Here is a 23,845-nt window from a genome sequence, read left to right on the forward strand (position 1 = left end):
TGTTCATTGAGGAAAGCCACAGGACAAAGCTTTTAGAGAAGCTGCCATTGATCCCCAAAGGGTAGGAAATCCATCTTGATATATATCTTGGAAACTGTCTCTAAGGTAACTGACATCTCTAGATGCTCACAATTGCAATGTATAGAAACGAGAATGTATATAGGATTTGGGGAGGTTAAGATAACCTTAAATTAGTCATTCATAAACAGATTACATTGTATCAGATACTCCCTCTGTTTGCAATGTGTTTCCCAGAAGGCATAATAAAACTCTGTAACAGCTAAACATATTTGCACAGCTAGTGCGTATCTAAGTATTTATATCTGTACCTATTAAGGGGTATTTTTCAGCTTCGCTCTGGAGGATCCAAAGGAACTTTGAATCCCGTTTTGCAAAATGCCAAGTAGCTTAGTCTAAGGCAACTTTCCATGGAATAACAGGAGAGTTTCAAGTGAATTTTTGTATACTTTCCATGCACATTATTTCTCTGAAGGATTTATATATTTCAGCACACCAAGAATACTGTGCACTGTCTATGGCCATACCACCCTGGACACGCCCGATCTCGTCTGGAATGTTGTGCATTTCCCCAGTTCCGTCACTCTAAACATTGAGCTTAGCTGAGATCACACGTGTCTGTTTTCACTTGTATGTCAGGCGCCTGTACCTCAGATCCGCATTATCTCACTACTCCTAGAGATTTAAAACCTACTGTCTTTCCACAGGTATCGTAATTCAAAATGTTCAATTCAAAATGAAATCGCTCTCTCTCTTCAAACAAGTTCTTCTGGTAGAAAGCTAGAAAACAGCTTTTTCCTTTGCTCTCCTCGCTCCCTCAGACCTTTTATAGACCTAATTACTAAGTCCTGTGGCTTGCCCACTTAGCTAGATCTCTAATCCCTCCTCTCTCGGCATTGGTTCAGACCCTCATCCACGCTTGCTTCTGTGATCCAAGCAGTGAGCTTAATTGCTACCAGAAAAATTAGCCAAAAGGAAGAACTGTGCCTGGGGCTCTCCAAAAATATTCCTTCAGATAATATGTATGGCATTTTTATTTTCATATCCATCCCTTTTCCTGATGCTAACCCTGCCTTCTCATCTCGCCATCGCCGCTGCTAACCCTGGGGTCCAGCCACACCAAATTGTACTCATTTCCCTGATAACGACCTTTTTTCTTCTTGTCCTTTCTAATGAAAATGCCCTCCCCTTTTCCATCTGGAAAACTCCTAAATAATTGTCTCTTTCCTGATCCACTTACATCTAAAGAAATCATCATTTTATGATTTAGACTGGAATTGACAATTATAGCATGAATCTTACTGCGTCGTTCTCCAATTATGTGTGTGCACATGACATACATGAACACATACTTGTGTATATATTCTTACACTCATGCATATGTATATACACATAATCTGTATCTACTGCGAAAGCAAGAAGAGAAGTAAAGAAGACAATGGGTGTGAGAAAAACTACAATGTAACAAACAAGGGTGTGTGTGTGTGTGTGTGTGTGTGAGAGAGAGAGTGAAGGGAAAGAGAGAATTTGTGTCTATACAACCTTTCAAAATACAAACAATTTATGGATGAATCCTGTATCTCGTATCCCTCTTTATTCATTTATTAATATTTCCTAGTATAGTTCCTGCTCACACTAGAGAGCTTCAGTTGGTGTTTTATAAATCAAGGAATGCTTTTATAACATAATTTCTTTGTAATCTTATAAACTATAGATATTAGGGCCATGGGGAAGAATCCTACAAATATTTTGGTGGTCCCAGTAAAAACCACAGGTATATCTAACCAATATAAATTACAGAACAGTGCTTTTGAATATATTCAATTTTTTTTAGACAATAAAAAAGGGAAAAAGAAGCATTTTCAATTTCATTCCTTCTTTCTCATGCTAGAGCATCTTCCTTGGGACATACCTGACTATTGCTGTAGTTGAAATGCACTTGATAATTTTAAAATATGCAGATCAGCCCGAGGCCTACATTACCTTGGAATCCCCAGTGGAGGAGAGGTTGACTCTATTTACAAAGCGAAAATCAGCACTTATTAAATCAAATCTCTCTTGTACGAGGCAGGGATTATGGGGTAGTCTCACAGCTCCCTGAATGTACGGGCCTTAAATACCTATGTATATCATATAGACGTTTCCTTGAAAGACCTTGTCTCATGCAAACTTGTTTATTTATCTGTCCAAGGAGTAGAAGGATCCCAGCAAAAAGTCAGTCATGTGTGGTCCCTGAGTATTGCAAATACACCAATCAATAAGGGTTTCATTTCCCTTTTTGTGTAAAATGCATAGACATTTTAAGAATTTAGTATACCCTATCTAAAGTTGTCTGTATAATCTATATCTAAGTAGCGAATCATGAAATTAATGAAAAGCAAAATGCTCCAGGGAAGATAAAGAGAATCTTTGAAGTACCAACTTCTTTCTTGGTGTAGTGGTTTTTGAACCAAAGAAGCTCGATCCCCAGTCTGACTTTTATTTCCCAGTTGTAGAACTTTGAACAAGTAACTTAAGTTGATATGTTTCTGTTTTTTTTTTTTTTTTTAACTAATAAAATGGCATGGGCAATTATATTGTTATTATAATTACAAAAATGGGAAATTTTAATGAATTAATATTTGTATTATGTTTTATAGTGTTTAGTAAATGCTGTAATACTGTGTCTATTACTATTATTTTTACAATGCTGCTTTATTTTATTTAAATTTAGGCAAACCAGATAACGCATATCTATGTAATTTAATAGGCTAAATAAGGTTAGTGGCTAATATAGGTTATTCAGATAAAACACGCAAATATACATGTGAAATCTTCCTGTAGACTCTGAGTGATTCTGGAATTGTTTACTATTGCTTCTAAATTGGGTATAGTTATGTATAATCCTTAGATACATTTTGATGGGAATATAAAGAGATAGTATTAAAATAGTCAGAAAATTAGAGTCTCATTATGTTTATTTGCACACCCAAAGTGTCCCATTACCTATAATTTATCTTCATAGAAACTGTCCTATAAAGGGGAAAATCTGCTAATTTTCAGAACTAATAACCTGATGAAGGACTGATTTTTGTTACTATTCTTAACAATTCATGGCAAAAATATCATAGATAGCAATGAATTCACTTGGGATAGCTCTGGAAAATTATGTAATAAATATTATGTCAAATTCTCATATATTTGATGATTATCTACATACATAATGTCCCTAAACTTATCTTAAGAGAGTCAATGATAAATAAACACAAATAAAGCTATCACTCAGTTTGCTTGCATTTTATAAATCCCTCCCCCATAAAGTCTCAGCTTAGCTGACGTTACATAAATATACAACTACTGCTCCCTCACTCCTCCCTGTCCACCTAAGCTTGGTGCAAACATGTCTGTGACTCAATACTGAGTAGAAGAGGGGCATGTTTCTATGACAGTTGGTTTTCTCAGGAGCCCATACCCACAGTTAAGATGATGAGAAAATAATCTACTCTCTCTGTCTTTCGTTTGTGATAGGATGTGTGGGAAATCATCTAAATGTGAGTAAAGAGCTGTGGTCTTGAACTGTGCCCTTGAGCCGGCTCATTTGTGGTTTGGAGCTTCTTGCCTGGACATCAGATATTTAGCTTCCTTCCTTCTTCTTGAACCCCAATAAAATATCGCTCATTAAAAAACTAGAGCCAAGACCTAGGTAGCAGCTTGCAGGATAGGACCCTGGCCATCTGCATAAGTACTTTTGTAAATACTTTTTCTCTAAGCCTGGATCTTCTTGATGTCTCTTTCGTTGTTTTTAATGGATTTGAGAGTCTTATACGACAGCATTCTCTGCTCTATTAAGGCAAAGTTAGTGGGACCAGCCTGGCCTCTGCAGATCAGATATTCCTTAATCACTTACTCTGGTGGGGATGAAATTCAGTTATCATAACATTTTCCAAGAGATGCTTAAAGAAAACAAAACAGGGCACCTAGGTGGCTCAATCAGTTAAGTGTCCAACTCTTGGTTTCAGCCACAATCATGATAGGGTCATGATCTCAGGGTCATGAGATCCTGCCTCCCCTGCCCCGGGTCAGGTTCTGCCCTCACGGGGGAGTCTCTAGAGATTCTGTCTCCCTCTCCCTCTGCTCCTCTCCCTGCTCGTTCTCCCTCCCTCTCTCTCTCTTTCTCTCTCAAATACATAAATAAATCTTTAAAAAACAAAAAAGCCATTGGACACAAATCTCGTCCCAGTTGTTTTTGCCAAGCCCAACGGTGATCAAGTTTCAGCAACTTAATCTTTTCATAGACCTATTCCATGAAGCCTATTTTTTCCCATTTTAGGGGCAGAAGAAAGGAGATGGGATGAAAGGCACTCGACTATTCCAGCAGGATGCCGGGAGCTCAGATAGCAAGTGAGGAAGTGTGACATTCTCTGTGTTAGCACGGTGACACAGCAACACTCAAGGACCTCTGAACATTTGACTGGTTGACCAGTGGGAAAAAGGCGCTCTGGAGTCCGTGTTCATGCGAGTATTTATTTGTTCTTATGAGGCAAGCACATTTGTTTTGTTGTGGCCAGGGAGGTTATAGGTCTCTCCAGGCTTAAGGTGCTTCTATTGAATCTTTGGCCACAAAAGAACAGCAGCACAGCAGCAGAGACAGGAAAATAGTAAGATCAGAAATATTAGATATACTCCTGGAGAAGGAAGAGGGAAGGGGAGGAAATCCACTTTTATCAAGAACCTATTATATATTGCCTTTACTACTGAAGACGTTTTACATATGTGACCTTATTTCTTAACTGGGACACTCTCAGTATTGTACAGACCTAAGGTCTAGAAAAGCTAAATTGCCTAATTTTATGCATTTTCAGTTTCTGAAATAATGTAGGACACCTTAGACAAGCCCCCCACAACACAATCCCCCCTAAAAGAGTACCCCTGCCATTCTCTAACCCCTTAACTGCTCTATGTTCCTCACAGCACTTGCCACACCACCAGCCCTCACATTATATTCATGTCCTTATCACTTTATTGTCTATACCTTCAACCAGGAGCTCAGGTCTCTCGTTCACCATTGTAGCCTAATTCCCACTCAGAGGCTGGCGCAAAGGAGGCGTTTAGAAATTACCTACTAAGCCACCCTTAATTCAAGATGTTTTTCTAACTACTACAATATATTCTTTTTCTATTTTATTTTCTTATTCATCTTAGCTTCTTAAAGTATAGGCGTTATTTCTTCAATCCTTTTTCCTGCTTTTCTTTTATTCCTCAACTCAGTATCCTCCAGTTTCTTCCAAATGATTGCAACTAAAACCAATTGGGAAAGATTATCCACAATTATTCCCATTATGTAAATTCCAATAACTGCTTTCCTGTGCTCATTTAATTGGACTTCTTGGAAACAACTGTCACTTTTGTCCTTCCCATTCTATTTTTCTGTGGGCTTTTTCGCATTAAGTTACAAAATATATAAAAATAAAAAATACAGAAAAGCAAACATGAAAACCATCTTCTATTTCATCATCAAAAAATCTCCACAAACACGTTGAAGCATTTATCTTTTTTTTTACCCTGAGCAGAATATGCACTTTCATAAATTGGAAATTTGCTGATTTCCAACTTTGTGAATTCTTCTTGCCCTCTCTTTATGGCATTCAGTAGTTTTAAGAAAATAATTAAATCAAAAGGTAAGTTCTCCAAGGGCTCCTGCGTGGCTCAGCCAGTTAAGCATCTGATTCTTGGTTTAGGCCTAGATCATAATCTTGGGGTCCTGGGATCAAGCCTCACATTGGGCTCTACAGTCAATGTGGAGTTTGCTTGAGGTTCTTTCTTTTCCTCTGCTCCTCCCCCTGCCTGTGCTCTCTCTCTCTCCCTCCCTAAAATAAACAAACCTTTTAAAAAAAGAGAGGTTAAAAAAAACCCTCCAGAAAACCTTCCACTGTAAATGATGCACTCAGACCCTCGCCCCCCTATTTGGATAAGTGCTGCTCTTGTGTTCACCTATTGCATTCTCTGCAAGCTCCCTTTATCACTCATGATTTTCTATTGAAATATTCTCTCCCGTTAGACAATAAGCCAGTCATAATCAGGAATCAGGACATTAATCTTGATGTGCTTAGGTGCAAACACAGTGCTTACCAGTAGAAGGTAAGCAATAGATTTTTTTCTTTACTTACTGTTTTAAAAATAAATTATGTCACTTGAACTAATCCAGGACTATGAAACAATGTCAACAAAGGTATTTTTTTGAGAGTGAAAAATACAAGTTTAGTATCTAGAGCAAAACAGCAGAAAATGCTTTTGGGACTTCAGTTTTCAGGTGTTCCCTAAGCTTCTAATGCATTGTCTCTCTTTTGGAATCATACTAAAGGTGGGTGCCCATGTTATATTAACATCAACTGCCCATTCACCTCTAAAAGCACAAAACCGTAATGATAACTTCATCAGGCAGTCCTGACCTAAGTTTATTAATACCAGTAAAAATCTACTATTGTCAAAGTCCCCGTGAGTATAGAGCTCTTCGATCTAATCCCCACCAACCTCCTGTTGTTTGGAGGTTCAGCCAAAACGTCTTTGGTTCTTGATATTCATCGCTCAATATCTAATCTTAGCGTTTCTCACATGCCATTACCTCTACTTGGTGAATTTTCCCATCTCTTCCTATGGCTGGGTCTATTTCATCTTGCCATGTTTGGATAAAATATTACCTCTTGAAAAGACCTTCCCTTTCTCTTCCCTTGGCAGACACAGGTTCGTCTTTTTATCCATGACTGAGCCAAGACCTTGTATGTACATATTGTTTTTACTTATATCTGATCTGCCTCCCCTACTGTAATGAAAGGTCATAGTGACAAAAACCAGGAATTTCGTTTCTTTTTTTTTTGGTGGGGGGGGGATTCATATATCTCATTTTTATAATAGTGTTTGGTACAAGCATGTTTTTAATAAATATTTTTAGGTAAATGAATTCATGATTTCACTTGAACAGATCCTCATGTAACATATCAAAGTTTCCCAACCACAGCACTATTGACATTTTGGGCCAAGTTATTCTTTTTCATGTGAATTGTGGGGATGTTTAGTAGCATTCCTATCTTCTACCCAGTAGATGTTAGGAGTAGTCACTAGTTGAGACAAGAAAAAATGTCTCAAGACATTGCTAAATGTTCTCTGGGTGGCAAAATTGTCCCTGACCAAAAATGACTGCTATAGAGCCGGACAATAAAATAATGTTAACAATGAAGCAAGACATCTGAGTTTCCACCTCTAGCTGTTGTTCCAATTGACTGAGATTTTTATCTTCCACAGATGAGCATTCTGGGAAATGTTGAATTTGGATCAGCCAATCTACATGGAAACTTAAGTTCTGAGGCTACTTTTATAATATTGACTAACAAGAGTAATAGAGCAGCACTTGCACAAATCAACATTACTGAACCCATAAACACACTAGTGCCAGCCACTGAGCCAAGTGCTTCATAGATGTCAAGTGGTTTAGTCTTACACTGTTCCATGGAGTGTGCACTGCTATCCAGGTTTACTGAATGGCATTGAAAAGCAGAGGGTTCAATTGAACTGACCAATGCAAGAAAGCTACTAAGTGAAGAGGACAGCACTGGAACTCATGCAGAATGACCCCACCGTCTGCTCCGTCAATGTCCTATCATATGGCCGCCACTAGTCAAGCTACTCACCCTCGTGGAGCTATTGACAGGAAATGGGGGTAGTCTGAACTGAGACTTGATCCAACTAGAAAATACTTGATGTCAGTGGGTATTTCAAAGATTTATGGGGAATAAAAGGTTATTAAAATATCCTAATAGGTGTCATATTGATATGTAGAAAGGACAATATTGCTAAAGAAAATATATGGTTAAAATACATATCTTCTGCTTCTTTTAACTTTTTTATATGGCTGATAAAAAATAATAATTACATACGTGGCACGCACTTTTTTGGTTTACATTGTATTTCTATTAGGCAGCACTGGTTTGTTGTCCTTATCATTTCCACTCTGAATCTCCTTCACCTTTTCCATATGTTGGGTATAATAATAATAATAATAATAACAACAAGGAGTCTATATAGGTTAGTACTGAGTTCTCAATGTTATCCTGCATATGGTCTTCATAAACTGTGGAACTCTCTCCAGACACTGTTTTATTTATTTATTTTTTATTTTTTTAAGATTTCATTTATTTATTTGACAGAGAGAGATCACAAGTAGGCAGAGAGGCAGGCAGAGAGAGAGAGAGAGGAGGAAGCAGGCTCTCCGCTGAGCAGACAGCCCGATGCAGGACTCGATTCCAGGACCCTGATATCGTGACCTGAGCTGAAGGCAGAGGCATAACCCACTGAGTCACCCGGGTGTCCTGGTTTTTTAATAAAATGATTAGAAATTAAAAACTAGTTCTCTGGATGTTAGACTACCAGGTAACATTCTAATTGTGATGAGTGAGTGTTCCCAATAGTAAGGTATGGATGCAAATATTCATAGCAGAAAAGATAATTGAGAAAATAAAAATCCACAAATTATGTTTCTGTCTATAATTAAAAAATAATGAGACTAGATACAAGGTACTCTAAAATCATTCTGAATGTACCGTACTGTACATCTGGAGTTGGACATGGATTTCAACCCACTTCTTTCATTACTTAGTTTGGCCTTAACATCTATAGCCTTGGTTTCCTCATTTCTAAAATGGAGATCATAACACCGAGCTGAATGAGTTATTGGGATTAAATACAATAGGTCAATAAATAACTTGGTACAATGTCTCCCAAAAAATGTTATTCAGAAAATAGGTTATGTTGCTGCTTCCTTTTATTATCATTATATTACTATTATTATTATTATTATTACCAGAGCTACGACTATTATAATTATGTCAGGGCTTGTGTAATGTTCATATCATCTATCAATCATAAATTCTGAGTTCACAAAAGTAAAGGAAATAATTTTGAAATGAATTAATAAAAGTATTATAGTATATGAAATAATATATAATTAATTTTCATTGGACATTATTATTTTTAAATATTTAATTTTTGCTTTTAATTAGAGTTATTAATTTGCTTAATTGGATGAGCCATTTTTAGATAAGCTGCATTTTTGATATATGGGTATATATGTTCCTGAGCATTTAAAATATAATACTGCTCTTAATGGTCATTTATTATTGACAAAGTACTTTTTTGAGAAAAACCTTTGATTATTGTGAATAATGAGATTAATTGGTTATGGTTCATTCTCCTGGTAATAAATTCATGCTAAGAGGTGGTCAGAAATATACGCACAATGTGAAATTTGAATTTTAATGCAACTAAGCATGAGATTTATTAGTCTTGAGATTAATCCTAGTCTTGAGATTTATTCTAAAAGAACTATTAAGGATTATTATTGGTTTTCTTTTCCCTGCCCACGCTACAGGTAATCTGGAGCTATAATTTGGTTATTTGAAAAGAGCATAAATGAATACTCTTCTCTGTGTTTTGGGGCCAACCACCAAAATAGCAGACCTAATGGACATATGACTTAATATCTAACAAAAGGATCATCACAAATAATAAGCAAAAAATTAGTGTGCTCAAAAACATTCCATATGAATTTTATAATTTATCTACACACATGATTTTAAACAATTCAATTGAAATTCTTATTATTAATTATTAATTAATTACACTTAATTATTAATTATTAATTATCAAAATTAGATAAAAATAGCATAGAAGAGAGGTAAAATGCTTTTAAACAGTCAAAATAACCCTAATTTCTTCTGCTTTGTAGTCTTTAGTATAAAAATATAAATATCACAAAAAAGCTACATTTTAGTATGATATCACAAAAGTATTTAAGCTAAAACCAAACTAAAATTGAAGGATCAATTTAGAAGTTAATACACAGCAAATGTTAAAACTTAAAGACTTATAACCTATTACAGCCTTTATATTATGCTACATTTCTAACAACATAAAATTCTGCCCTGAAGTGTAGGACCTTTCAGGTAAGTAGGAAATTGTCTGATTCTTGGGAGTGAGAGATCCTCTACTCCCAAGGATCTGAGATCCAACATCACCTTCTCTGGTTGCGTATCTACCAAATTTGTATAAAAAGGGAGAATAAATACATATATTATATGGTCAGAAGCTAATGGTTCTTAAATATTGTTGATCTCTAAGGGGTGCCTGGGTGGCTCAGTGGGTTAATGCCTCTGCCTTCAGCTCAGGTCATGATCCCAGGGTCCTGGGATCAAGCCCTGCATCAGGCTTTCTGCTCAGCAGGAGTCTGCTCTCCTTTCTCTCTGCCTACCTCTCTGCCTAATTGTGATCTCTGTCTGTCAAATAAATAAAATCTTAAAAAAAAAAAATTGTTGATCTCCATTGAGAATTTGAAGGGTTCATTTTATAACAAAAATAGATCTAAATAGAAAACAGTAACACTGAATAGATTCAGTGTTTTATAACTAAATATGTCAGGAATACAAAATGTTTCAATATTTAAAAAAAAAATGTCTTAGTATCATTACCATTCCAAACACAGAAATAGTAACTTCAAGTCTGACCCACTGATATTAAATACAAGTCTGATTAGTTTGTTAAGTTCTGGCTTATATAGCCATTTCTGGCCGAGTCTTCATATTATGACAAATTAGACATTTTATTGAAAAATTTTACCCTCAGGTTAGACTCTTTCTTATTAAATTCTAAGCAGAAATAAACACATTCATAGTAGAAGTATGGCTTTGTTAAAACAACAACAACAACACATTATTTCCTTTTACTAACTAGAAGAAATAGTTCTTGGATTACAGTCATAGATGCGGGTTTTGTGATCACAGATCCCCTGCTTCCAAATAAAATATGTCTGAAATGTTTAATTTTTATATTTTAGTAACATATGCTGAATTCATCAGCATATATACTTTTCCTTCACATTTGTAGCCCATTTTCAATGCTTTTAAAATTAAATGATTGACAATTGCTTTTTACTTTCTCTTCTCAGTTCAAAGCTTTTGCCCTGTGGAAAGACCATGAAAGGCAGCTTACTCTGGAGGAAGCGAGGCGGATTGTCATTTACATCTGTCAGTGTGATGTTCACCGTGGTAGTCCCTGATAAACCTCCCATCTGGCCGCCCATATCTTTGGCCTGGATTACCACTTGATATTGCTCCCTGTTTTCTCTGTTCATGTTTGGTAAAGCAGTCCTGATGATACCTTGAAGAAAATATAAAGAACTTTTGTTATCATCATTAAAATCTCAGCTAGTAGCTGACTAAGACCACAAATTATTGCAAACGTGGTTCAATGTAAATATTTTACCCTTTGTGTGTGTGTGTGTGTGTGTGTGTGTGTGTGTTTTCTATTACCTGAAGAGGGCCATAGGTACTATATAGTGACCTAAACCCATAGATTAAGAAACATAAAAACAGGTATATTTTCATCACCTCAATCATTCAACTTCGAATTCTTAAATCTTTAATTGTGGCATCATCACTCTTCAGTAAGCATTACAGTTAATGTTTTGTTCTTATTTTCCCACGTTTTTTCTACTTATAAAGATCACAAAGATTTAAATTAACAAACACTGATTCATGGTTCCTGACCTGTTTCAGGCTCCACAGAGAAATATGGCTGCCCTTGAAGGATGCTGTAAATGACTCTGGCGCTGTTCCCATAGGAAGGGTCATCGGCATCTGTAGCTGTGACTTGCACCACAGAAGTACCTGAAGTATCCAAACTCAGCTTAGTTCTGCACAGTACCAGAAGGAGGAGCAAAAGCACTGGTTTTCATGGAAGACTCAAATGATTTTGGCTTTAATAATGACCTCTTAAAGAAATATTTATGTATAACTGACATGAAAATCATGTTTATACTGTTATTACAGGAAAACTGTGAATTCAGCTACAGAGTTAGCCAACAGGTATATTTTCATGCATGCATAGATAATGCTACAATATATCAGATTATAATAAATGCAGTTACTTTACAAATGCTAAGGTTTGATATTTAAATTCATTTTCACATAATAGATTTGTTTAGTGTAAAGGGCATATCTGATCACAAGGGAGTAGGTGTGCTCCTCTTTCCTCCTCTCCACTAATTAACTATAAAAATAATTAACATCTGCTCTAGAATATAATTTTATGAATAGATTAAATTCTAAATTTAGAAACAATCTAAGATGATCCCAAGTTTCATGAACTATTAAAAGCTATTTAATAAAGTTCAAGAAATATAAAAGGGCTTTACAATAAAGCAATTGCCAAAGTCCTTGGGATTTAGTGAAGTAAATATTAAATAATAATCCCAGAACAATGCTTTTGAGAAATGCAGAGTTGAAAATGTGCTGCTGCAACTGTTAAAAGTATCAGAATTATTTCATCGGTTTATATGACCTCTCCCACATTTGAGAAATAAATCTATTCTACTAAGTCTAAATATACGTCTCTAAAAAAATGTTATCATTGTTTCCTGATATTTACTCTTTTTGCCAATCTCTATTTAATAAAAAAAAAGCAGTCTGAACTTTTTTTGCTTACAAATACAACTTTCATTTATTTCCAATAAAAAAGAAAATTCCATTATCTTGAATGTTATACTCACAGGTTTTTCATGCCTTCTGTTTTACAGATTCTACAACCTAATTTTTTAAATTCTGTATCAGTATGTGATTGTGGAATTTCAACTGGGTTATTTGAATAACAGATTTATATCAGCAGAGTTTTATATATAACGATTATAATTAAAAGATGCTTCAAAATACTTAATATGAAAGAATCAGATAATCTAATCAATTCCACCTTTTGTATTATCTAGATAACAAATTCTTTAGATAAATTATAACTAGGCTATGGATGCAAAGACTCTACAACTATAGTGTTCTGAATGTTTGTATTTGAGGTCAGATTTTCATACAACTGCTATACAAATCTCTGTGACAAAGATATATTTCCATAGTTTTTTTACTGAAGTTCAGTGATATTTTCTTGGGTTTTTGAGGGAAGTATCTACTTATTTGTAGAGACTTACAAGTCCATAGCATGTAAGAAATTATTAATCTTTTTTTCTGACTCGTTTTCTACATGAGGAAATTAAGTAAGTACTTTTGGAGGGAATCAAAGGAAATGTCAATTGACTGATTATAGTATTTTAAGAATTTCCTGATAATCATTTTTTATACTTTTGGGATACCATGATAAATTTTATAAATGAACTTACCCACAACGGACATTTCTGGAACACTAGCTGTATAAATTTCTTCTGGGAACGTAGGCTCATTGTCATTGATATCATGGATTTTGATCACAAACTCAGACTCTGGTTCTACTGGTCTCAAAGTTCTTCTGTTAATAGCTTGTGCACGCAGAGTATAAAAGGCCTTTTCTTCCCTATCAATTCTTCTTGTGGCATGAATGTCACCTGTTTTTTCATCAATAATAAAAAGAGTACCTGCTCCATCTCCAGATAAAATATATTTGAGTGATCCATCTCCTTTATCTTGGTCTGAATGAAGCTAGGGGAAATAAAAAAGAGCACATCCATGATAATGTCTAAAGGTACATAATGCTGAAAGAATTCAAAGTCTCTCGTGTCCCATCACTGAATAATGGGGTCAGTTATCTTAGTTCCTGAAATGAGAGTTGAATCAGTATGAACACACTCATCCATATATCTTAAACAATGAGACTAGCATCTCACATATCAGTATGATTTTTACTCTAAATGGGAAAAAGTAATAAAAATAAACACAGTTCCCTTCTTTGCTTTGCTTGGTAAATAACCATTTTCATAGGCAATTAACTCCTGACAAAGACGTATGTCATCAGTCTTGACATGCTTGTGTAAACATTTCTTCTTTCATCTCTTTCGGTGAGTGAAAAATTCTTTTACTTTCATATTTTGAGGAAATTCTAATAAACTTGTTATTGCATTTCCATTGGAGAATTAGTGATGTCTTAGCTGTAAGACAGGCAAAGTTGTAAGAGACATAGCTCCTATGTTAGAAACACTGTGTATTAATTTTTGGTTCACACGGGCACACACACACCACAAAAAAGATGGCCCCACAGATAAATCTGGGACTCAGGGAAAGGGTACAAAGAGATGTCTATATTTTAAAATTATAAATCAAATTAATAAATTCTACAATAAAATGTGCTTTATATAGGCACCTATTTACCTTGTGAAGTCTAACTTCTTAATAACCTTAAGCAAGTTTTGTATAGGAAAAAGGAAATGCAAAGCATGTCGATTTCTTGCCCTTTGCCTATGCCCATAAGACTAATCTTCCAGCATTCACTCTTCATGTCAAAAAGTTTTACAAGCATTCATGTGGACACCTCAGCCCAGTGTGCAAATGCTACCCAGGATTCCATGTTTTCATGGACAAATTCTATCTATGTTGTATTTTAGCAGATGTTCACTAGGCCTGCTCCCAGGATTAAGGATGTATATAGCAGTGGGTATGTCTGGCCTTTGGGCGAATGACGTGTAGGAGAGAGCCTCCTTGGACCTAAAAGTAAGCTCAGGGATGTCTGGGCAGGGAATAATGGGTCCCAAGTAACTTGGGTATGATCTGGAAATTGATGTGTAGATTCCAGACATGGAGATCCCCTGCACTCCATGGAATTCTTACCCTGAACAGTGGGGATTAGCTGTTGGAGCGACAGAGCAGGGCTTTGTAACATACAAAGATTGTAAGTTTTTCTTTAATTGTACCATCCAACCAATAAACATTTTCTATGTTGGGATCATAGTTTAATTATTTGCAATAAGAGATTACGTCTTTAAAATTTGGGTTTTTTTAATCAGATAAGACATATGAAAACAATGTGTAGATTTTCTAAACTTCTGTAAGGCATTTATTTTAAGTTAGACATCAATGAAAACTTTTTTTAAAGAATTCATGTAAAATGTATTCATAAATCAGAATGGGCACATTGATGTATAATTAAAAATTAAAAATTGAAGACAATATCCTTCAATTATACAAAAAAATACAGAATAAGATATTCATCTAAATAAGGTTTGGTGTTTTGCTTTAGATTATTTACATCAACAGACATTTTCATCTAATTGCATATAGAATTTAAAACTGATTACTTTCTATTTAATACAGAATCTTACTTCTTTATTTAAAATTTCTTTTTCTTTTTTGAAGCTTATGGCGGTGAACTTGGCTGTGGAAACATTTTTACATGAACATGAAGTTGTTTAAAATAAATACATGTTAGAAACACACAACTATGACTAAGATGTTGTATTATTAGTTATTGTTGGGTCTATAAAACCAGTCTACTCTTTAGTTAATGGTTTTTAATACTTAACATGAAGCCATCCAATTTGGATCAAACTCAATTTTTCCGATTTCTGGACAAATAACTCATTATTACAAATATAATGAGGGGCAAAAAAAAAAAACCCACTGGATATGTTCTTTAAAGAAAAACAGAAGTCAGGTAACAAGTAGCTGTTTACTGTATTTTTAGCTATTCATAAACAACAAGATCGGGTTGAGAAACTGCAGAACTCTCTGCTTTTAGCTTAAAAGTGCTCAGAAGAAACATATAACTGTGTTGTCCAGGGAACCACGTTTAAAAAGTCACAAGATTGATGCTTTTTAGTTATTGAAAATACACATAGTTGCCAGGAAACTTTCCAATTACATGAATGTGCAACCGTGGCAATTTTCCAAATAGCAAATATAAGCACTGCATATTTCTTATTCTGTCTGGGAATCAAAATAATTCAAGAAAAGATTATTGATATTATCAATCATTTGATCAGATAACTATGGTTTGTAGTAAATAGTCATGACTTTTATTGTCTATTCATTCAACAATTTTAATTGAGAAATGTGTGTTTATTCTCATAAGAATCAAGTACTTCTAAAAGTAAATCAACAATTCCATTCCTCTGCTATGGAAAATTCAAGTGCTGTGTGTAATAGAAATTCACAGGACATCTCTAAAGCTAGCTCACAGCAGAATGTGCGGCTTTCCTACAGTGCATAACACTTAAACTACCAGATAAAGAATATGTAGAGGTTTAGACTTGGGAAATTTTTGCATTTTACAACTCATACAGAGCACTAGATGGATACAGAATGTAGATTTGGAGTGGGGAAGGATACAGAGAAAGATGGGAATCATGAAGACCAGTTCTGCTATTCTAAATAGTTAGACATACAAATTAAAAAATCGCTAGAAGGTGAGGTCTAATTATGATAAAGTTTAGTTTTGAAATATGAATCACAGCAGGATTTTACCTTCACTTATACACAGCAAGAGAACGTTGTGTCTTATAATTGTGGAAGTTTCCATGGGATTAGAAAGTTGCACATGGAGGAACAAAATCAGAGATGAGGGTTAAAATCTGGGCTGTGGGGAACCAGAAATGAGTCTTAAGGAAGGCCACGTGTTATGATGAGTGCTAGGTGTTCTAGGCCAAGAAAGAAAGGATTTCTACTTCCTTATAATTAAGGGAAACAAATGAGACCTACACGTTTATAAGTTTTGGTCTTGAAAATGAGTGTTGGGTGTTGTATGCAAATAAAGAATCATGGAGCACTACATCAAAAACAAAAACTGTATAGTGACTAACATAACATAATAAAAAAAAGGGGGGGGGAAGCCACACGTATAATGCATTTTTCTTAAACCATTAGAGCTTGCGTAAAATTTAAAACAAAACAAAACAAATGTATCTTCCTTTCTCACAGAGCACTAATACTAGAATAAGGGACCCAAATGACCACATTTGGGGGCTTACCATTGGCCTGTGTTTATTAAAATATTATTTAAATAAACATGTTTGGGAACTGGACAGGTAAAGAAACTGCAACAGATATTTACTATGAGGCAAAGAGATGTATTTCTAGACCCCCGAAACCTGGGTGGTTGAAACTGTGGTTGAAACCATCCCAAGACAAGAGCTAACTCATAGCAGGTATGCTGATGATACTGATTTCTCTCTCTCTCTTTTTTTTTTTCTTCTTCTTTCTTTTAAATTTAATTTAATTTATTTATTTAACAAAGAGATCACAAGTAGGCAGAGAGGCAGGCAGAGAGAGAGAAGGAAGCAGGCTCCCTGCTGAGCAGAGAGCCTGACAGGGGGCTCAATCCCAGGACCTTGAGATCATGTCCTGAGCTGAAGGCAGAGGATGAGCCCACCAAGCCACCCAGGTGCCCCATGATACTGATTTCTTAAGTTACAGAACAAGACCACTGGATAAAATTCTTGAATTCTATTCTCCAGCTTAAGTGTTCTCTCTTCTCTTTAACTTGCTCTTTATTATTTTAATTATCTCTTCTTTTGTATATTTTTCCCACCCTTACCCTGGTACAATGTCTGTGCTCCTCATTCCTTATATGCGTGATAAAATTTTATTTCACTTCTGACTCATTTACTAAGTAAGTAAAGATCAGACCAGGGTTAGTTAGTCCTTCTAATAATTGCTTTCTCATTACTCTTCTCTCTCTCTCTCTCTTTAAATTTGGGTGTTAGGTACCAATACTTGAATTTATTAATCCTTAATTGAACAATACCAGTTGTTTATGTTACCGAGAAATATGATTATGGATCATGTGCCAAGTATCTTACAGCATCCAATTTGAAATAACTTTTATATTGATTTGACCTTGTGCTATTTTATTATGTGAGACATTAAGTTTTCTTTAAACAGAGAAAAAAATGTCAGAATATTGTGGCTTTAGTTCCTCAGTAACACCTGTTCTCCAGTGTGAAACATTTGTGCCACAAATCTTTAAGAAGAATTTTATGTTAATACTGACCTTTTCTTTCTTGAGGAAAGCCTATTAAAAATTCACAACCTGCTGTGTTCCTTGTAAATTCACAAGCAGATAAAGGACATGGCAAGATACATGACAATTAATGAAAATAGAACAACTTGGTCCTGTGCTGCAGATTTAAAAGTCATTCTCCTATTATTTAACTTTTCTATTTAGTTGTGGTTAATTATATAACCCATTTGCTTGTAGTGAGTAGCTTGCTTAATAATTAAAACTAAATAACCCATTGATTTTAAAGAAATGCTTGAACCACAAATTACTTAATGAAAGCCTGTTAATTTTGAGTGTGACAAATTTCTGATGAATTTACATTTCATGTAAAGTGTCATCTTAAGGTATTTGTCCAAAACAAAGTTTGTAACCTAATCGCGGTCTCACAGCTTATCTAGTTTAAGGTCACCTTTTTTTTTTTTAAGATGAAAAAAACCGAGATATGGTCAGCTTTGTTTTTTTTGTTTGTTTGTTTTATGACACAAAAGTTAAATTAAAATTATACCTCAGGACAGCTCTTATGTTGGTGGAATCTTTATCACTCAATATTAGTTCTTTTTTTTTATTTTTTAGTTCCTCACATTAAGAAATATTATCTAAAAAACTCAAAGTATCTATCTGTAAAGTACAGGAAATTTAAATAATTTATTACCAAAAGAATAATTGATAAAAGATTTTACCTTGTGTTTTCACCCTTGGCTGGAAGAAAATGAAGAACAAGTTTTAAAAAAGTAAAAAACTGCCAAGAAAACTAATTACTACTTGTTCAGAGGAATCTGTATTGCTGTATGAGATTCTTTCTCATTCAGAATATTGATATCTTTTTGGATGTTGGTTAATTGTTAATATTTAGTTCCATTCCAAAAACTGGAAAAAGGCAGAAGAGAATATTTGAATTATGTTTATAAAATCATATTAGAATTATATTCATAACAGACTAGATCTTTTTTTAAGATTGCACTTCCTCATTTGAGAGAGAGAGCAAGAGGGCGGGGAGGGTGGGTTTGGGGGTGAGGCAGAAGGAGAGGAAGAAGCAGACTCCATACTGAGCAGGGAGCCCAAGGCTGAGCTTGTTGCCAGGACCCTGGGATCATGACCTGAGCCAAAGACAGACATTTAACCAACTAAGCCACCCAGGCACCCCTGAAAGACCCCTCCCCTAGAAGATAGATAGGATAACTAACCACTTGTTTCCTTTTCTGTGAACCGCTGGCTTTTAGGTGTAGATTAGGTTATTAATTGCGTGATTAATTGCTCTCTTGCCCTTCTGTAACTGCTTGGCTTATAGAAATAATAGGGACGCCATGATGGCATTCCTACCTTCCCCCTTCTTGTTCCCCCTTCCCGCCTCTCTCCTCCCGCGCGGGCCCTCAGAACCAATCAGCTTGTTCCCCCTTCCCGCCTCTCTCTTCTTCGAGCGCGGGTCCCCAAAGCCAATCAGCAAACTCCACATATGCCTTTTTCAAAAGTTCTAACTGTCAACCAATCAGTTGCGCCCCACCCAAAACTTGTTTGTACCTGTCTATAAAAACCCGGCACCACCCCAGCCGGGTGTGCTCAGCTAGCAGGAGCTGCTGACCACCCGCAGGCGCGCGCTGACCACCCGCAGGCGCCTGCGTAACAATAAAGAACCTCTTGCTGATTGCATCCAGTGGCAGTGTTGGATTCTTGGGTAAGGGGATCCGCGGGTCTTTCACCCCTAGACTAGTTCTTTTTTTTTTTTTTTAAAGATTTTATTTATTTATTGAGAGACAGAGAGTGAGCAAGAGAGAGCACAAGCTGGAGGAGGGGCAGAGGGAGAGGGGGAAGCAGGCTTGCCTCTGAGTTGAGAGCCTGGGGCGGGGTTTGGGGGGGCGCTTGGTGTCAGGACTCTGGGATTGGCAGCTGTTTAACCTACTGAGCCACCCAGGCATCCCTAGAATAGTTCTTTGAAGGATACATTTTGATGAACAAGTCACAAGGTCTATAACATTCACGACGTGAGTTTAAGAATTTTTTGTGTGTGTACATTAACTTTAAAATATCAGAAAATGTTGAATAGATTCTCTAATGCACAGTGATCATTTTATGACCATTATTCTTTCAAACAGCCGATTTAGTCTATATTTGTTTAAATAAATCCAGAATGTGGCAAATACGCTGGGGTGTTCTGGCAGGATCATCATTAGCAATTTGCTCTAATTGCTCTTGTAATATAATATCAAATGGAAAATAAGACATTGAATCAAATACTACAAATTTGTATCCAATAAAAAAATAGTAGTGAAGATGGGCTAGCATCAGAAAGCAGCTGAAAGCATGTTAAAGCAAGTAAACACAGTCTGGTCAGAAATAAATACATAGTTACTCATTTTGTTGAGAATGGGGAAGAAAAGGGAAGAGGAGTGATAAATCTTGAACTGGAGGATGTGAAGCTTACGGATTAAGACTGGGCATTATTTTAATATTAATGATATAGAAAAATAAAGCCAATTTTTCTGAATCCCAACAAAACAATTTTCTCTTCAAAAAAGGAAATGGAGAGGAGAAATTAAAGCTTATCAATGAAATGGATTGTAAAAAAAATTATAATTTTAAAATACCCCAAATATATGATTTAGATTGGCAAATACTTTTTGAACAATCTTATTCTGGGGCCAGAGGCAAGCACAGAGGATTAAATGATGGATGGATAATGATGTCTGCTTAACTTTGGGTCTGTTTAAAAAAAAAAAAAGTGGTTCATTTTCCACATTTGAGAGAGTTTTCTAGAGAATGTCCTCCAAGAGGAAAATCCCCACTGGGGTCTAGAGTTAATAACTAGGGATTCCTTTTCCCATTTGGTCTTCCAAGGGTACAGCCTGTCGAAAGTTGTGTGGGGTGTCTGTTGTTGTTGTTGTTGTGTTTTGTTATTTTTGCTTATGGACCACCCTAACTGGTGAGTCTAATCTGGCATCATCCTATAGTTTTGGGGCACTCTTTGAAGCCATTAGAAATTACTCAAGAGCCTGCCACAGGTCAGATTTCTTAGCAGAGAGAGTTCTAAAATTCAAGAAGACATCAGTTAGAACTGCTAACTCACATCTTGAAACATCTCAACGTGGGTGCATTGCTTTACTAGTACTGTAAAGATACCAAGATTACACTGAAGGGATTTATTTGAGTTTTCCACAGACATAATTTTACAGGATATTATCTGCTTCAGGACTTTAAGTGGTATGTATAATACACAGTAATCATATTATTTCTGATGCATTAGTTTATTCTTTCCAAAGAGAATTATTGGAGAATATTAGAGAATATTTTAGAGGAGATTCATATTCTTTTTTTAAAAAATATTTTTATTTATTTATTCGACAGAGATCACAAGTAGGCAGAAAGGCAGGCAGAGAGAGAGGAAGGGAAGTCGGCTCCCCGCGGAGCAGAGACCCTGATGTGGGGCTCAATCCCAGGACCCTAAGATCATGACCTAAACTGAAGGCAGAGGCTTTAACCCACTGAGCCACCCAGGTGCCCCAAAGAGGTTCATATTCTTTTAGAAGTCTGTCATCTTCCTACTTATAATTTTGAAAATCACAAAATTATGCAAGGTATCCCCTTATGGTGTGAAAATTATGTGAAACATTTTACACCTTGTTTTCCCCCAGAACTTGGAGAAGTCTACTTAAACACCTTGGATTTATAATATAGGAATATATATTAATACATGTCTAAACAGTTGTTAAGGAAATGTAAAATAATTAAAACTAAGAGATTTTCATTTTCAATCAATAAGGTGAAAAGAATTTAGAGAAGAATTAATAAAGGACAATCACTTCTTTTCAGTGGACTTCATGGGCAGCTGAGAAACCTTCCTGCTTCCTTTTCACCAAAAAAGGGCTGAAAATAGGGGGTGTAAAGTAAGGAAAGGGTTAGGCATAGTTATGCATCAAATATATTTAAGTAAGTATTTCTTGAACTGGATTGAACTAATGTAAATTGAAGGAAATGATGAGAATTCTAAATGCGATATTATAAGACTTAGAAATTTTGGAGATTTTGCTACAGAGGCAGTATTTGAAGCTATTGGGTTTCTAAGACTTGTAAAGGTACTTTCATCTTGAAAGCTATAGAGTAGCAAGTACATGATTGGATGCCCAAAGGAGAGGGACCCGGCAGCCACCTGCTGTCTCTAGGGGCTATGGTCAAGAAAAATGAAAAGGGGTTTGGGTCTTTACATGCATTGGATTTTTGAAGCACTGGCTTAAATGAGAGTCCTAAAAAGGTTATGAGTGCTCTCTTATAAAAGAAATTACATACATGTGTCTGTGTATGTGTGTAAAATACAAAAACAATGTTATATGTAGTATCAGTGCAAATATCCTCTAAAATACGGCCACCGATCACTAAATTAAAAATTCCTATTCTAGGTCAACTTTCTATGTTTTTCACACACAGAAAAAGGAACTGAGGAATCAGTATGGATGTTCTCTTCAGGAAAGGGGATTGCTCACTTGATAGAAAGACTTCGATTGCATCGAATGAGGAAACCTAGTTCGTAGACAGTATCATGCCTCTATAACTGTTTCCTTCCCTACTTCTTTGATTCATAGTAATTTAAAATTCCTCTGTAAGCCTGAATTAACCTCTTTTTCCTTTGTGCTCCAATTATAATTTGTATGTATATTTATGTGTGTGTGTGTGCGTGTGTGTGTGTGTGTATGGATATATGTGGATATATGTATTATATATGTGTGTGTGTAAAATTTCATAACATCTATAGAAATTTTCAACTATTACTTTTACAAGTCTTTATGGAACTAAATATACTACAAATATATTTATTTTGAGGATAAAAACCAAGTTTTTATTCCTTTGGACTCTTAACATTTCACAGAACATAATACATAATTATTTACTTGTGGAAGAAAACGAACATCAGCACCAAATGCCACAGTCATGAGGAATAAAGAGTTCATTTTGTACTAGTTTCTTGGAAAGGCTAAATATTCTGAATGGAGTGAAATGGAAGTGAAGTCCATAATGAAAACTCCACATTATCAGTGCACACAAAGAAAATTGTATTCTTTATACTGAAAAAGGTTGGAGCTGTAAGCTAGTAGAAATTCCAGTTAACTATGAGATTGGATCAGTGATAAAAGATCTCTACACAGATTACCAGGGGACAAATTTAAGCTTTTCAGAGAAGAGCCAGGATAGAAATGCAAAACCAAATTTGTCTCTGAAACTGTATGGTAAGTCACTGTAAACACCTGTAATTTATCTTAAAAGTAGGATGAGGTATTTAGGTAAAAATAACAGGACAATATTCCCACTGACAGTGTATAGAGAGCAACCAGGTAAATGACAAAGAAAATGGATTGCCAAGGCCAAGATGCTGTGTAAACAAGAACTGAATGGACTAAAATTTGGGAGGAGAGAATAGTAGAAAAGTGAACTGGGGACTGGCAGCTGCTTTTTTCCTGTGGGAATCTGCCCACTCTGAGTTGGATTTGGAGGCAAATATCTGTGATTGTCCCAAGAGGATACCTCTGGGGTAAGAAGAAAACAGAAAAGAGTTTAGAGTTCCTGTGGTAACAGGAGAAAGAACATTGGAGAAATGAAGGTCCTCAAATGACTTCCTGTAAGACATTTGTTGAATTATGTGTCTGTAGATAGCTAAAGGTCCAGGCTGAAAGCCTCTGAGAGCCAAAATAGAATTGTCCACATTCCGATAGACTTGAGGTTCTAAGACTTGAAAGGAAAAACAACAGTGATTAGGTGAAAAGTTCTCCCAGGGAATGTCAAATTGAACCCGAGGAAATGCAGGAATTTTTTTATTTCGGGGCATACAGTAATTCTCAGTGCCTCTACAGGCTAAAAGTGCGGATTGAATCCTTGACAAACAGGGAGAAAAGAAAACAGGACACGTATTGTTTTTCATGCAAAGCTTAACTGGCAAAATACAGCTTATTCTCCTAGAGATTTCTGTCAATTGTTGAAGCAGCTTCAAGCAAATGATCAATTTTTTTTTTGAAGGGTGAACTGTGGAATTTTGTGATGGAGGAGTTAGGAGCCACTCTTACTTGAAGGGTTC

At 35.7% G+C, this 23,845-nt stretch overlaps 1 protein-coding gene across 1 annotated transcript in view; it reads right to left on the reverse strand.

Moving 5' to 3' along the window:
* LOC101677505 (cadherin-10) overlaps positions 1-23,845 on the reverse strand; it is a 172,531-nt gene that overhangs the window by 41,393 nt on the left and 107,293 nt on the right. The window contains exons 3-5 of the mRNA XM_004738087.3: positions 13,208-13,502; positions 11,592-11,711; positions 11,035-11,202 (exon numbers count right to left, since the gene is read on the reverse strand). Of these exons, the coding sequence (XP_004738144.1) occupies positions 11,035-11,202; positions 11,592-11,711; positions 13,208-13,502 (583 nt within the window). The remainder of the gene's footprint in view (positions 1-11,034; positions 11,203-11,591; positions 11,712-13,207; positions 13,503-23,845) is intronic.

The sequence above is a fragment of the Mustela putorius genome, unplaced genomic scaffold (assembly GCF_011764305.1).
Source record: "Mustela putorius furo isolate JIRA1106 unplaced genomic scaffold, ASM1176430v1.1 tig00000407_pilon_pilon_pilon, whole genome shotgun sequence".
In the NCBI taxonomy this organism is placed as follows: domain Eukaryota; kingdom Metazoa; phylum Chordata; class Mammalia; order Carnivora; family Mustelidae; genus Mustela; species Mustela putorius.